We start from the raw sequence: 17,598 nt of genomic DNA on the forward strand, positions 1-17,598 counted from the left end.
TGTCATGTGGCCCCGTCAGTAATTTAATGCTTCAGTTAACACTTCACCATTGGTTAACATTTGCATATCTTTGGTTGTTGTCATTTTTGTTGCTCTTGTTGTTGTTGTCAAACATAAAACTTTTAATTAACAATGTGAAAAAAATAGACAACAAACAGTTGAACAAAAGTTTTGACATGAGTCATGTCAAAAAAAAAAAAAACAAAAACGAAAACAAACAATTCGCAACGCTTATTTTCTTCCTCTTCTTCTTCTGTGAATTACGATGACGCCATGGCTGGATATTTGGTCGAGGGCAAATTCCAAAATAAATCGAAAATAAGGTGTAAAGATATGTAAAAAAAAAAATATTTTAAAAAAATCCACGCCTTGTTAGGGAATTAAAAAAAATTAAATTCACTCCTTGTTAGAGTATTGAAAAAAATATTTTTAAAAAATCCACGCTTGTAATGGACCTTCAAATATATTTACAAAAAAAAATGACCAGTAAGGAAAGTAGTAAAGTCGAACGGGGCCGACTATATGATACCCTTTACCACTTTGGGTATATTCAACAAATAAATCCTAACAGACGTCACATTTTTAAAGGACCAGAAAAATGAAATTGGATCCATAAACATGTCATTCTGCAACCGATAATAAATTTTTCATTTGGTCAGATATAGAAGCTATGTCTATATCTGAAACGATTTTCACAGAACTTGCAACAAATCACTCCAGGCTCAATTCAGTTCGCTATGTCAAATTTCGTGCAAATCGAAAGATATATAGGGACTTTTATGGACCATTTTCCTTAAATCGGTCGAACATATATATGGGAGCTATATCTAAATTTGGATCGATTTTCACGAAACTTAACACACATCATTCTAGACTTAATTCAATATGCCAAATTTCGTTCAAATCGAAGGATATACAGAAACTTTGGTACACCATTTACATTAAATCAGACGAATATATATGGGAGCTGTATCTAAATCTGAACCGGTTTTCACGAAACTTGGCACACATCACTGCAGGCTCAATACAGTTCGCTGTGCCAAATTTCGTGCACATCGAATAATATATAGCGACTTTGGTGCATGATTTAGATTAAATCGGACGAAATTATATATGGGAGCTATATCTAAATCTGGACCGATTTCCACGAAACTTTACATGATGTGTGTAAAGTAGACATAATTCAGTACGCTACGACAAATTTCGTGTTAATCGAAAGATTTATAGGAACTTTGGTATACCATTTACATTAAATCGGACAAAAATATATATGGGAGCTATATCTAAATCTGAACCGATTTTCACGAAACTTGGTGCACATCACTACAGGCTTAATTCAGTACGCTGTGTCAAATTTCGTGCAAATCGAATGATATATAGGGACTTAGTTGCACCACAGTGTGGTGAAGGGTATAAAAATCAGAGATTGTTGAAGATTCTAAAAGAGTATTTTTTCAAATGGGCCTTAAAAAATATTTCAAATTTTTTCCCATGCAAATTTATTCACTTCTATAAAATTAAACCCCTCGGAATTCCATTCTATTAATCCAAAATTTGCTTTCAGCCTGGAAATATTAGTCCCACATATTTCTTTTGCGGTCATATCAATTTACCGAACAAATTATTTTGTTACTAGTCGTCGGATAAGAGTCTGTGTCTAGTCTAACAGCCAGGGGAATTTAAACAAATTTGCAAAAAACGCAATCCTAGAGAAATTCTTTCATTTCAGTTTTTGAGTAACCACAAATTAACGGATGACCACAAATTCAATTTGCCATGAACACAAAAAAAACTACAACAACTAAAGACAATTTTCATATTTTTCTAAACTCCAAGCTCCAAGATAATCAGACAGAGGACAACAACAACAAAAAAGCAACCATCACATCATCATCAACACGATCTGTATTTTCTTTCGAACTTCTCCTCCTCCGCCTCTTAGTCAGGGTTTGGGATAATCTCATCAAAGCATCTATTTTGTTCTACTTCTCCATGCAACGACTTCATTCATTTTCCACTTTATGTGGTGGGCCAATGGCCCTGCAGTGGCATAACAAAGTTTTTTTTTTTTGCATTGACTTGCATGGAAGAATGTCTGTTCGTGGATCTCCAGCAAAATCTCTGTTGTTGTTTTTGTTGTTGAACTCTATCTCAACTATCCCTCATCTTCCTGGAGGTTATTTACATACTTTGCTGATTTTGTTGCTTGCTGTTTTGCCTTCGTCGTTTTAAATTAACGCCTACACACAAGTGATGTTGTTGTGGCATGCCACACCATTGTCGTTGTCGCCATTGCCGCTGCAATTTTTTTTTTTTGTGGCAAGCGGCAAAATCCTATTCATGCTCGCCAAATGTGTGTGTAGGCGTCTAAATGCTTAAATTCATTTAACAAAACATAATGCAACAATTTGTTGTTGCTGCTGCTGCAATTCGAAATCATTTACACACTTCTTGAATCATGGGGCAACAACAAGAAAATACAACAACAACATCGTAGTGTGGAAACACCAAACAAAGCTGAGTTCAATGAGGTTTTTTGCAAGAGGAAGTTTGAAAAAATGTTTTTGGCAAAATATTGGACTTTTAGGAAAAAATCGGATGTAAGAAAATTTAAAAAAAAACATTTAAACCAATAAGGAAAGTGGTAAAGTCGGACTGGGCCGACTATATAATACCCTTCACCACTTTGGGTATATTCTACATATGTCTCCTAACAGACTCCGCCTTTTCGAAAGAACATTGGCATGAAATTGAACGAACTCGAATATGTGATATTTATGCCTTTGTAGAAGCTATGCTAAATTTAATTTAATTGAACCGATTTTCACGGACGAGAGCTATATCTGAGAGCTATATCTAAATCTGGAACGACTTTCACGAAGCTTATTGCACATCATTCTACGCTATGCCAAATTTATTGCAAATCGAGAGATTTATAGGGAAATTGGTACACCATTTATGTAAAATCGGACGAAAATATATATGGAAGCTATATCTAAATCGGAACCGATTTTCACGAAACTTTGTACACATCATTCTATACTTAATTCAATACACTGCGCCAAATTTCGTGTAAATCGGAAGATTTTTAGGGACATTGCTTAGCCATTTACATAAAATCGGACGAAAATATATATGGGAGCTATATATCTAAATGTGAACCCATTTTAACGAAATTTTGCACACATTATTCTAGACTTAATTCAGTATGCTATGCCAAATTTCGTGCAAATCGAATGATATATAGGGACTTTGGTGCATCATTTACATAAAATCGGATGAAAATATATATATATGGGAGCTATATCTAAATCGGAACCGATTTTCCAGAAATTTTACACACATCATTCTAAACCTAATTTAGTACGCTATGCCAAATTTCGTGCAAATCGGAATACATATAGGGACATTTGTGAACCATTTACAATCAATCGGACGAAAATATATACGGGAGCTATATCTAAAACTGAACCGATTTTCAGGAAACTTAACACACATCATTCTAGACTCAATTCAGTACGCTATGCCAAATTTCGTGCAAATCGAATGATATATAGGGACTTTGGTGCCCCACTTACCTTAAATCGGACGAAAATATATATGGGAGCTATATCTAAATCTGAACCGATTTTCACGAAACTTAGCACACATCATTCTAGACTCAATTCAGTACGCTATGCCAAATTTCGTGCAAATTTTTCAATAATTGTTTTGCACAAGGAAGTTCGGCATTTTTTTCCGCAAAAATTTTGCAAAATGCTGTTCTCTTGTTGTTGTTTTTTGTCTGAAGCTTCCTGACATCTGCTTGACTAGTAAGACGAGGGGCGGTACCTTCTGTTACAATGTTGCCTTCATTGCATAGGAAGACCGCAGACATGTCCTGTCCATTGTTTAACTGAATGCCTTGCCTGGTTAGCTGGCGGTTTTTTTGCAGCAACATCAGTTGCAGTCCATGCTGCAGTCTCTCTCCTGGTTTGACAATTCATTGACAATTAACATTTTTATTGTTGTTTATATCGAAACAGGCATCAACAACAACAACAAAACGAAGTAGTCGTTTTGGCGCTAAGCTATGCAAAAAAGCCAAGGGACATAGCCAAAACGACAGCTGTCTCGATTGACAATTGACAACGACAGACTCCATTGCCTGTCATGCCTTGCCAGTAGAGTAACGAATAAATTACGAATTTGAATATCGGAAGAAGAAGAAAATTAAGAAGTCAGGAAGTTGAAAAAGGTTCGCAGGAAAATTTTGAAGGAAAAGTTTTCTTTGGATGGGATAAAGGATGTGGAAAGTTCTTAACCAAATCGGCGAAAAAATGTCCTAATTTTTTTCTCATCCCGAAAAATTTCAAATTTTCGGCAAAAAAATTTCGCAATTTTTTTTTCTCATCCCGAAAAATTGCTATCGAAATTTCCATACCCAGAATTTCCATAAAATTTTCGCGTATAGCTAAAGCCTGACCTTGTCCTTCTGGGGTCCTAAATTTAAACCTATTTTTTTACACAGGTTGAGATTTTTTTTTCAAAAGTTTGCTAATTTTTAATAGAAGTTCAGATCCCCAGTAAAGAACCTAAATAAAACAAACAGGCCTGGAACTTCCATAGAATTTTGGGATATAGCTAGAGCTTTTGAAAATTTTTAATAGAAGTCCAGACCCTTTCTCATCAACTTTTATTTTCATATCCTTCACGATTTTATTTCCCTCCTGAATACCCATTTAGCTACTTAGGCCCGGAACTTCAATATAAATTTAAAATGTTGCTAGAGCTTGACCTCATCCTACAAGATAGTAAATTTTCCCAACACGTGGAAGAAACCTAAATTTTTTTGCACCCCTTGAGAATTTTTGACTCCCAATATTGCTATTTTTTAATGGAAGTCAAAGTCCCTTTTCTGTAATATTTTTTGTCCCCAGACCCCTGCGAATTTTCTTTCCCTATCGAATACCCCTTTAGTTGTGCCACCTTTTTTAAATAGTCAGTTATTTTTGACTCCTCTTCATCTACTTACACCTTTTTGTTAAATTGAAATAAAATTACAATAAGGGACCTATTATCCGCAATTTATATTCTCGAACAGCTGTCACAGACCTAATTAATAGGTTATGTTTTAATTATGTATGGAAGACAGAATAGGACCTTCAATAAACAATTTTTGCACATGTTCTACAATTTTAAAAAAAAAATACAACAACGACAACAAAACAATATACACAACAACAATAACCATTTACACTTGAGTAGCAATAATAAAGGCACCTTTACTATGGCCACTTAGCAAGGAACACCTTGTCCCATTTGTTCGAAGACTTTGTACAAAAGAGGTACTTACAGGCTTACATAGCATAACCTGGCTCCTCCATAAGCTGAGGGTACTTTTGTCTTTTGCTATTGGCCTCCATTGTTGCGTCTGGTTCAACACTGACAATGTACGCTGTTGTTTCCTTTAAGACGCTTTGCAACATATGTGGGTTGGTTGTGAGGCTTTTGAACAGTTTTTTGTGTCGTTCTACAAAAAAATACGAAGGCGTTGTCGGTATGGCTGCCGGCTTGACATTGCAACATTTAGACAGGTCTTGGACGCAATATTTCATTATTTTTTAAACGATTAACAAAAAACTCAAAACATAATTGAAATAAAAATAAAAAATAAGCCGTTAAAAATTAAAAAACCGGTTCAAATTTTTCAATAACCGGTTCAAAATTTTTTCGAAACCCGGTTCTAATTTTGGTGATTCCTTCAATCAATTATTTGAATGACATTATTTTAAGAATTAAAAAAAGAATCACTAAAAATTGGATAACCGGTTCAAAATTTTCAAAAAACCGGTTTAATTTTTTTCAAAACCCGGTTCAAAACTTGTTAATCCCTTTAATAAATAGTTCAAATGACATTATTTTTAGTATTAAAAATTACAAAATGGGAAAAAGTTCACCAAAAATTGGTGAACCGGTTCAGAAAATTTAAAAAAAACCGGTTCGTATTTCGTGATTTCAAATGGTGCACATTTTTCTTTCAGCGTGTTTTGTTAAATTATAAATCATAAAAAAAAGACAATCATATAAAAAGTAAACAAAAAGCCGGTTAAGAGATTTCGAAAAATCGGTTCAGGTTTTAATTTAAACCGACGAATCGTAATTGCTTTTGAATTAGAACACAACAAATCACAAAAATATATGAAAACCGGATTAGAATTGTCAAAAACCGGTTTATATTATGATTTACCCGGTAGGCATTTTTCCAAATCCAAAATATTCGGTTCTAAACCTGATTCATATGAAATAGTATCATAATAACGAAGGAATTATTTTCGAATTTTCGAAATAGTATCAAACAAAGCGTTTATTAAAACCATATAACCGATTCCCAAAACCGAATAACCGGTTCTATAAAACCGAATATCCGGTTTTCCTTTTGCAAAAATAATTATTATTTTTTTTTCTTAAAAGCTAAAAAATCGCTTAAAAACTATAACCGAATATTCGTTCCCGATTCCAAACCCGGTTCCATAAAAATAGTATCTCAATAACAAAGAAAATGTAGGTTTTTGGAAATGATATCATATAAAGTGTATATTAGAATCAAATAATTCGTTTCCAAAAACCGAATAACCGGTTCACAAAAAACCGAATATCCGGTTCCAAAACCGGTTCTCAAAAAAACTCCTAATTTCGTTTATAAAGTCGTATATAATTTTCATTTATTTTTTTTTCTTTCTGAAAAATTTTAATGTCTGCGGATATGACGTTGTTCTAATACCTTCTAAATTTCATGTTTTAAAAATCTGCTCCCACAATCTATGACCGAAAAAAAAATTATATTTTTTTGTTAAGTAATTTTTATTATTTAACCATTCGTTCTGCTTATTTGCCATCATTGTCATAATGAAGAGGGAGGGGTTAACCAAATTACCAGATAATACTAATTCCGCTTAATGCCACATAATTTTCAAATATCGCCATTAAAAATTAACTATCTATCTCTCTGTGTCGCACAATAATTATGATTTAACCCTCAAATGTGTTATAATATTCATAAATTCTATGAAATTATGAAAATTTTACAACGGCAACAACAACATCCAAAACAAATTCTAACTAAACAACCCACGCATACAGCAATGATTTCAAATGCCTATGAACTCCAGCCAGTTTTGTCCCCACACGATATCGACGGGCTGCCGTTGCTGCGAAGAGTCTCTCTGTCAGCCAACACACACACCTCACCTACTGGCAACCTTTTTAACTGTTTGCAAAGAGCAAAAAACCGCCACTACAAAAACTTGTTAATAAAACAAAAACAGGTTAAAACCGCCACATGGATGCACACGATCTCTCATTCATGCTTGGCCAACTAACCGGCCAGCCGATGGCTGGAACCAACGGAGGTACATTTGTCATCGTATTGCCTGGTCAGCATTGTTGTCCCAGAAATATCATTGTTTTGAGTTTTTGAGAATTTCGACCAAAATGGGTCAATTCTCAAGTCCTTTCATATAATTGGTAATGAATTAATGTAGCGATTACTCGATTAAAAATACCAAGTAACCGTTTAAAAAAATTCAAAAAATATAATATTTTAGTTATATAATTAATGAGGATACAATTGAATTTTAAATAAACAAATAACCGGTTTCAAGTAACCGATTATTCGGTTACACATTTTGGTAACCGGTTCAAAATTAAACGAATATATAATAAAATCCTAAGAATATCGATTTAAAAAAAATTGTCAAAAGTTCGAAATGTAAATATTTGAACTACAAATATTGCAATATAATTTTTAATAATCGAATAACCGGTTCAAGATAATTGTAAAAGTAATTATGAGTACCAAAATATATATTTATAAAAATCCCATATATAGAGTGAAAGTTATTTACTTACTTATTTAATCAACTGAAATATTTTAAATAACCTAAGAATCGGTTTTGTGTATCAATTATTCGGTTACAAATAACAAGTAACCATTTAAAAAATACCAAAAAAATCAAAAAAAAATTAAGTAGTTTAATTCAAGAGACTATAATAGAATTTTTATCAACTAATGAAACGGTTCTTAGTAACCGATTATTCATTTACACATGTGGGTAACCGGTACAAAATGTTACGAATATCAATTTAAACAGCACGAATATGTCTTTAAAAATTGTGAGAAACTCAAACTGTACATTATTGCACTAAAATATTGTTATATATACATTTATGTAATAGTAATCGGTTCAAAATAATTACATAACTCACTAAATGTAATCAAATATAGTTTTTAAACATTCCTAGATAAAAGAATTAGGGCAGTTTACTTGACGGCATTAAAGAAACGTTATAAAAAATCCGAAAATCGGTTTTAAATATAGATTATTCGGTTGCGAAATACCGAGTACCCGTTTCGAGAATAGAAAAAAATCAAAAAAATTTACTAGTTTAATTAAAGAGACAGCAATAGAATTTTAATCAGCTATAGACGTGGATCTTAGTAACCGATTATTCATTTGCGTATATGGGTAACCGGTTCAAAATGTTACGAATATTATTTAAAACCCATCGAATAATATTTTAAAAAACTTTCCGAAACTCAAATTGTAGATTTTTGCACTAAAATCGTGTGACATCAATTTAAGTAATCGAGTAACCGGTTCAATATAATTACCTACTTTAATAAAATTTGTTTAAAAAGCATTTGTTACACCTTCATAGGAACAGAAAATGTAAAATTTTCTTTAGTAGAAATTCGAAAATCGGTTTTAAATTACGATTATTCGGTTCCGAAATACCGAGTAACCGTTTTGAAAATATTAAAAAAATTAAAAATTTTAATAGTTTAATTCAAGAGACTATAATAGATTTTTAATCAGCTAAGTAACCGGTTCTTAGTAACCGATCATTCATTTACACATATGGGTAACCGGTTCAAAATTTTATGAATATTATTTAAAATCCCTCTAAAATTATTTTAAAATCTTTTCCAAAACTTAAATTGTACATTTTTGCACTAAAATCGTGTGACATAAATTTAAGTAATCGAATAACCGGTTCAATATAATTACCTACTTTAATAAAATTTGTTTAAAAAGTATTTGTTACACCTTCATAGGAACAGAAAATTTACAATTTTCTTTAGTAGAATTGTCATAACATTTTTGAATAACCAAATACTCGGTTCAAAAACAATGGGTACCCGTTGAAAAATTTTAACAATTTTAAAAATTCCTAAAAATCATTATTGCAGAAAAAAAATTAGATATGATGGAAAATGGTGAAATAAAAAAATACACAAAAAAATCCGACCAAATTTTGCATTACCACAAAAAAATCCGACCAATTTTCAAATCTCCAAAATATTAAAAAAAATATGTAAGAAACATGGAAACAAATAATAATCAAAATAAAAAAATTAAAAAAAAAATATTCGACCAAATTTTGTATTATCAAAAAAAAAATCCGACCAATTTTTTATTTATTTTTATTATTTCCATAAACCCCATTTTATATAATTATCGTTATATCTCCGACTACCCACACTTTGTGTAAAATAAAAAAACCTTGTTGTTGTATTACACAACAAAAACAACAACTAAAAAAACTTGTATTCAAAATATCTGCACACAAGATCGATGATGTGATGACCAAGTGCATTCGGTAATGTCCCTGTTCATATAGATTTATGGTTTTTTCTGTTATTTTTGTGTAACGACTAGTTTTTCACATTCTCTTTTTAGTTGGGTTCTGGGTGTTAAGCGGGTCGAAGATAAAAAACAAAAATTAATAAAATAAAAAACCAGCCAAGTCATTTGTTAAAGGGACATTCTGTTGACACCATAAACATTTGAACAGTTCAACCGAACAACGGCCAGCCGATCGACGACCAACTAACGGCCAACTGTTGCCAATTTCAATAGACCAAAACCATTCATTCATTCCACATGTTGCACAAAGAGCACAACAACTACAACAACAACCACAAAACCGACGAAGAATAATTTATGCTGATGATATGCATGCTGAGTCCAACAAAAGTTCATAGCCTGGTTATGCGGATGAATTTGTTGAAATATGCTGGTCAATGGTTTTGAGCAGATGTTTTTTCTTCTATGTTTTTTGGTCGTTATTTGTTAACTTCTAAATAAATAAATTGGTCGGTGATGAAGGTTATAGACACCATTTGTGATAGTTGCGTTTATTGAATGGTGTGAAAATTTTGGAGAGAAAAAACTAAATTTTAAATTTATGCACATATTAAATATATAACTTCCTGAGAACATCTAACATCACATAAAAAACCCAACTAAAACCACTCAAAAATTTTGTGAGTGGGAAGCAGCTGAAACGTGAGTTTCTAAATTACAACATAGCCATGCTTATGCAGCTTAAATGAAATTAATTTGCGAAACATAAGTATAGATATGTTAAAATAACAAATTTTGAAATTTTTTGAATCGGATATTCGGTTTTTGTCGAACCGGATATTCGGTTTTTTGAACCGGGTAATCGGTTATTTTGAAACGTATACTCATTTAAATAAACTTAAATACGATTTTGAGTATTTTTCATACAGAAATAATGCCTTTTGAACCGAGTAATCGGTTATTTTTAAACCGTATATTCATTTCAATAAATAAATACAACAAAGTCATGTTTATAAAGTCTAAATGAACTTAATTTGAAAGCATAAATATAGTAATATTAAAAAAAATGAATTTCGAAAATTTTGGAACCGGATATTCGGTTTTTTTGGAACCGGCTAATCGGTTTTTTGAACCGGATAATCGGTTATTTTGAACCATATATCTATTTCAATACACTTATATACGATTTTGAGTATTTTTTTCATACAGATATTGCTTTTTGAACCGAGTAATCGATTATTTTTTAATAAATAATAAAAACAACAAAGTCATGTTTATGAAGCCTAAACGAACTTATTTTTAAAGCATATATATTATAGAAATATTAAAAAAGGAATTTTGAAAAATGTTGAACCGGATAATCGGTTTTTTGGAACCGGTTAATCTTTTTTTGTTTGAACCGGGTAAACGGTTTTTGATCAACTTTGATACAATTTGGAACATTTTTCATGCAGCTATTCTGCATTTCATACCGAATAATCGGTTATTTTGAATCGAATAGTCGGTTATTTTTGAACCGCATATAATATAATAATATAATAAATTTTAATTAACGTTTATTAATTATAATATTTAAAATTAAATTCTTGGAAATACATAATTTTTGAGCTTTTTCGTATTTTTAAATGGTTACTCGTTGTTTTCAAACCGAATAACCGATACTTAATACCGAGTATTCGTTTTTTTTTTTTTAATTTTTCTCCAATTCTATTAAATAAACTGCAATAATATTTTTAAGAAGTGTTTAAAAACTATATTTGAGTACATTTATTCAGATATGCATTTATTTTGAACCAGTTACTCGATTACATAAATGTATATATTACAATATTTTAATACAACAATGTACATTTTGAACTTCTCACAATTTTCTAAAGTCATATTAGTACCATTTAAATTAATATTTGTAACATTTTGAACCGGTTGCCCATATGTGTAAACGAATAACCGGTTATTTACAACCACTTCTTTAGTTGATTAAAATTATATTACAGTTTCTTCCATTAAACTATTTAAAATTTTTGATTTTTTGGGATTTTTTAAACGGTTATTCGTTATTTGTAACCGAATAATCGACACCTGAAACCGATTCTTCAGTCATTTGAAGATGTTTCAGCAACTCTATTAAGTAAATAACTTTCATTCTATATTTCGGATTTAGAAAAAAATATTAACCAATTTTACAATTATTTTGAACCGGTTATTCGGTTATTGAAATTTACTATACTAAGTTTTTAGTTCATATATTAACAATTTGAACTTTTGAAAATTCTGAATTCGACATTCTTTAGGTTTTATTAAATTTTCATGTAAATTTGAACCTGTATAATCGTTCATGTAAATTTGAACCGAATAATCGTTTATTTGGAACCGAAGTTTTTTGCAATCCCATTAATTAAACAATTCAAATTTAATTTTTAAACGGGTCCTGGGTATTTTAGACCGAATGATCGTTACATAAATCCGGTTATATATTATTATTTTGTAATCTCATTAAATATGGCATCTTAGAACTATTATTCAACATATATTGGGATATTTTGATATCCGGTTTCTTTATCCGGTTATATGGGTTTTTATAAATCAGTGCTTTTTCATTGAAAAGTTTACATTTACTTTGATTTTTAATAAGATTTTACAATCTCATTAAACTATACAATCTTAGATTTCATATTTGTTCTATTTTTGGGTATTTTTTAAACTTGTAACCGGTTTTTCGGTTTTTAGACAAACCCGGTTTTTTGAAAATTGTACGTTTTTTTTGTTTTTTTTTTTTTTTAATTTCGAAATTAATTTTCATTTTGATATCCAGTTTTTGTTTCCGGTTATTCGGTTTTTTAAAAACCCGGTTTTTTGAAAATTTCACTTTTTTGATTGAAAAGTTTACACTTGTTGTGATTTTTAATCATATAATGTAATCTCAATAAATATATCATCTTAGATTTATTATTGGGCTCATGTTTGGGCATTTTTATATCCGTAGCCGGTTATTCGGTTTTTTTTAAACCGGTTTTTGGGAAATTTCACATATTTTTTGTTAATTTAAAAATTAATTTTCATTTTGATATCCGGTTTTTGTATCCGGCTATTCGGTTTTTTGAAAACCCGGTTTTTTGAAAATTTCCCTTTTTTGATTTTTTGTTGATTTAATTAATTTTTTTCTTAATAATTTAAAAACAGTATCACTCATAACTCAGGTGTTAATGAATTGTTTTGGGTTCCCCCATAATGAATTCTGGACCTATCCCACACCTAAAATTTATTGAACATTAAAATGCCAACAACAACAATGTAAACAATCCCAAAAAAGGCGGTATTGTTTTAAATAAAAATTTCTACCCCGCTGTAAATGATTGAAGAAACCAACCAATAAAAAATATTGAAAACGTTTTCTGGGCCACATTGGACGGGGACGGACGGTATTTCAATACCAAACTTGGTGGTGGTGGTTCCTTTATGTCTGGCGGTGATTTTTGTTTTCTGTCTGTCAGTCAGTTAGTTAGTCAGTCAGTCAGTAACTCAACAAGCTTTTATTGTTGTTTATGAGCGAAGCTCTTGTGTATTTGCCAAACAACCCACAGGCGATTGTATTTTACACTCGAAGAAAAAAATATTTTTAAGTGGGTGCACTTTTTTATTTTTTTTTTTTTTCAAAAATTCTGAGGGTAAGGCCAAAATGTTGGGACTAACAACAACATTAAATTAAGTTGTAAATCATGACGAATGTTTTTTGAGATTACATTTAAATATCAGACTTCGAATGAATGAATTTGTATTTTATTTTTGGTCATGAATGAATGCATTTTTAATGAGATGGTGGATGGAGTTTGGTTTCGGCTCAAAATGTCACCGGACGTTGCCTGCATGTTAGGTTTTGTTGGCCAAGCAGTCAGACAGACAGATGGTGCGACATACTTACCATAAAACCAAACTTGTACCACAGAGAAACTTCCTCCCTCTTTAGCAAAAAATTGGCCAAAAAGTTTTTGTGCATATGTGCAAATTTTCAATGGAACTTCAATTCACACACACACATTTACATATTTACAGATATGTAATTATGTTCCGATTTCAAAGGAAATGCCTTTTGTTTTTGTATTTTTTTATAAATGCTTGTGCGTGCGGTGTAGGAAGTTGTTGTGCCGGTTCTTGTATTTATTTGGTGATTTCATTGAAATGCTAATTTTGAAATTTGGGTATTTGAGTATTTTTGCTTAGGTTTTCATTTTGAGGTTAAGTTGCACATAAATAAAAAATTCGATGCCTAAGGGATTAGAAGTGGGAGGCAAGGAGTGCGGAGATCGACACTTAACATTGACATTTTGAAGCATAGAAACCCCAAATGTTCAATACAAGAAAAAATTTAAAAAAAAATCAAGCAAAAATATTCGACCAAATTTGGAAATATCCAAAAATAATCGACCAACATTTTTTAGTAGCAAATAAATAAATCGATCAACTTTAAAATATGTGTGGCTAAAAATGTTTAAAACATAAACAAATTTTGAAAGGCCCAAAAAAGCAACCAAAATTTTTTTAATACCCAAAACATTGGAAACATTTTTAATATCCAAAATTGTACTAAATTGAAATATTTGGTAACTTATAATGTTTAAATTCAAAAAATTTTTGAGAAAACAAATAAAAATTGACCAAACAGTTTTTATCCCAAAAAATACATCAATCAACTTTAAAATATTAGTGACTGAAAATGATGAAAACATAAAAAAGAAACAAATTTCGACCAAATTTTGAAAGGCCCAAAAAAAAATCGACCAAAAATTTGTTAATACCAAAAACATTGGAAAAATTTTTAATATACAAAATTTTACTAAATTGAAATATTCGGTAACTTATATTGTTAAAATGGTAAATAATTTAAAAAAAATCGACCAAATTTTAAAAGATCCAAAAAATTGACAAAACATTTTAATCCAAAAAAAAAAATCGATCAACTTTAACATATTAGTGTCTGAAAATTATCAAAAACAAAAAATTGGGAAAAAATCAAGAAAACAAATTTTCGACCAAATTTTGTAAGACCCAAAAAATCGTCCAAAAATGTTTAATATAAAAAAATCGCCCAATTATTATTTTTTTAAATTAATGTTTTATAATAATTAAATTGCATTTAACATAATATAAAATAATGCCCAAAATTTCGACCAGATTTTTTTGTACCAAAATCTTATCAAAATTTCTTTGATACAAAAAAAAGTCAAATTTTTTTTTAAATTAATATATTATAAATGATTCAATTGCATTTAATAAAATAAAAAAAAATCCATTAATTCTACCAATTTTTATTTTGCACGAAAAAAATTGACCAAATTTAAAAAAAATAAAATAATAAAAAAACTTCCAAAAAATTCGACCATTTTTTTTATACCAAAATAAAAAATCCGACCAAAAATTTTTTATACCAAAAAATATTTTCAAATATAATTTTTTAGTTAATATTTTTGTATAAAGAATTCAATTCCATTTAACATAATAAAAAAAAATTCCCAAAAATTCGATCAAATTTTTTTATACCAAAAAACCCTACCAATTTTTTTTTTCAATCCAAAAAAAAACTCCAATTATATTTTTTTTAATTATTATTTCATAAAGATTTCCTAGTATTTAACGTAATAAAAAAATCTCGCAAATTCGACCAATTATTTTTATTTGTTCCAAAAAAAACGACCAAATTTTTTGATACCAAACAAAATCGTCCAATTTGTAATTTTTATTAATATTTTATAAACAAAATTAAAAAAATTCCCAACAATTCGACCACATTTTTTTGTACCAAAAAAAAAATCCGACAAAAAATATACGAAAAAATATTCTAAAATATTCCAATTATAATTTTTTTAGTTAATATTTTATAAAGATTTCAATTGCATTTATTCTTTTAATATAAAAAATGCCTCCAATTATTACTTTTTTATTTAATATTTTATAAAGATTCCAATTACATTTGATAAATAAAAAATTCGACTTTTTTTTGTACCAAAAAATCCGTCCAAAATTTTTTGATAAAAAAAACTTGTCCAATTACATAAAAATTTCGATTGCATTTAATATATAAAAATAAATTTCCCAAAAATTCGACCAATTTTTTTGTACCAAAAAAAAAAAACTCAAAGCAAAATTTTTGCTACCAAATTAATATTTTATAACTATTTCAATTGTAATTAATATAATATAAAAAAATCCCAAAAATTCGACCAAATTTGTACCAAAAAGCCTAACAAAAATTTTTAATACCAAAAAATATTGCTACAATTATATATTTATAGGTAATATTTTTTATTTAACATAATTACATTTTTCCCCAAAAATTCGATCAATTATTTTTGTACCAAAAAAAAACCCGAACAAATTTTTTTAATTCCTAAAAAATCTTCCAATTTTTTTAGTTAACACTTTTTTGAAATTTCAATTGAATTAATAAAAAACTTTTTCATATTTCTAAGAAATTTGAATTTTTTTTTTAATTTTATTAAGAATTGATTTCAAATCTCTTCCAACAAATTCCATGTAAATAAAATAATAATTGCTTTACATTGGTCATGTTATTTTTGTTTTAAACGATTTTACGCCTATCATTTTCCCCGAAAAAAAGAGTACTACATCCAAACTGCCCATAAAAAGTCATAGCACGCGTGTGTATTCCCCGATGTGTCTCATAATTCATGTTCGGCAAACTTTAATGGAATTTGCGGCAAAAATGCCTTGCCAAAAACAAGTAACAACTGAAATAAAATACAAAACTGGAATTTTCACACATAAAGTTAAAACGTTATTTAGGGCCATCTCCTTAACCGGTTGGACAAACAGCCAAACGAACATCCAACCGTACGAACATCTGCCCAAATACGCCCGCCTCCATATTAAGTTTTTTTCAACAAGCGGCCAGGCAATTGAATACTAATTTGAAATTATATATGCGCAAACAGTAGACAATAAAAAAGCAACAATAACAATGACAGCAACAACAAAATTACTATAACACAACAAGAAAACGTGAGTGTGTCAATGAATAAATTTTGAAAATTTATTTTTGGATTGAAAGACAACTTATTTTTAATGTGAAGGAAATATTATGGCATGAGATATAATATTATTTTGGCAAATTAAACGGGGAACCGTATAAAAATGTAGAAAAAAATTTAAATAAAAACGGAAAAAATTAAAAAATATAGCATGAGAGAAAAAATATTGAAAAAAAATTTATAGCATGGGAGAAAAATATTTTCCATTGTATTTTCAAACGAAAAATACAAAAAAAATATATATTTATTTAAAAAATAATTTTATAAAAAATTAAATTTTTTTTCAAATTTTATTTGAAAAACAATATTTTTTATTGAAAAAAAATTAAAAAATGTTTCCTATTTAAAAAACAAAACATGTTTTCTACGTTTTAAAAAAATATTCAATTATTCAAAAAAAAAAATTTTAAAAAAATGAATTTTTAAACTTTTTTTTAAAAAATTGAATTTTTTTAAAAAATATTTTTTTAATTAAAAAAAATTATTTAAAAAATTTAATTTTTCAAAAAATTGTTTTAATTTCCAAAAAAGAAAATAATTTTTTTATATTTAAAAAAAATTCTTTTCAAAATAATATTTAAAAAAATAGTTTTTCAAAAAATATTTTTTTTTATTTTCCAAAAAAATATTTCTCTAATTTAAAATTTATTTGTTTATTTTCAGACTTACAATCGATACGCCGTTTATTAGAACACGATACCAGCTCATCGGTATGTCCCAGCTGTCGCATCTCGTTCGACAAGGGCAAGAGGAGAAAATTGATCGACACCTGCGGTCATGAACGCTGCTATTCGTGTATGTTCCGCAACGATCAGTGTCCGATGTGCATGAATAGTTCGCTGAAAGGTATGTTGAGAAAAATTACATGATTTTTATTAATTTTTACATTAGAAATAAAAATAAAATCGGACCAAAAAACCGACCAA

General features: G+C 29.3%; 1 protein-coding gene across 1 annotated transcript in view; it reads left to right on the plus strand.

The window, feature by feature from the left end:
• LOC133326672 (uncharacterized) overlaps positions 1-17,598 on the plus strand; it is a 109,266-nt gene that overhangs the window by 72,901 nt on the left and 18,767 nt on the right. The window contains exon 2 of the mRNA XM_061535294.1: positions 17,336-17,518. Coding sequence (XP_061391278.1) covers positions 17,336-17,518 — 183 coding nt within the window. The remainder of the gene's footprint in view (positions 1-17,335; positions 17,519-17,598) is intronic.

The sequence above is a fragment of the Musca vetustissima genome, unplaced genomic scaffold (genome assembly GCF_032173495.1).
Source record: "Musca vetustissima isolate MV318-11 ecotype Yass unplaced genomic scaffold, APGP_CSIRO_Mvet_v1 utg4525, whole genome shotgun sequence".
NCBI lineage: Eukaryota > Metazoa > Arthropoda > Insecta > Diptera > Muscidae > Musca > Musca vetustissima.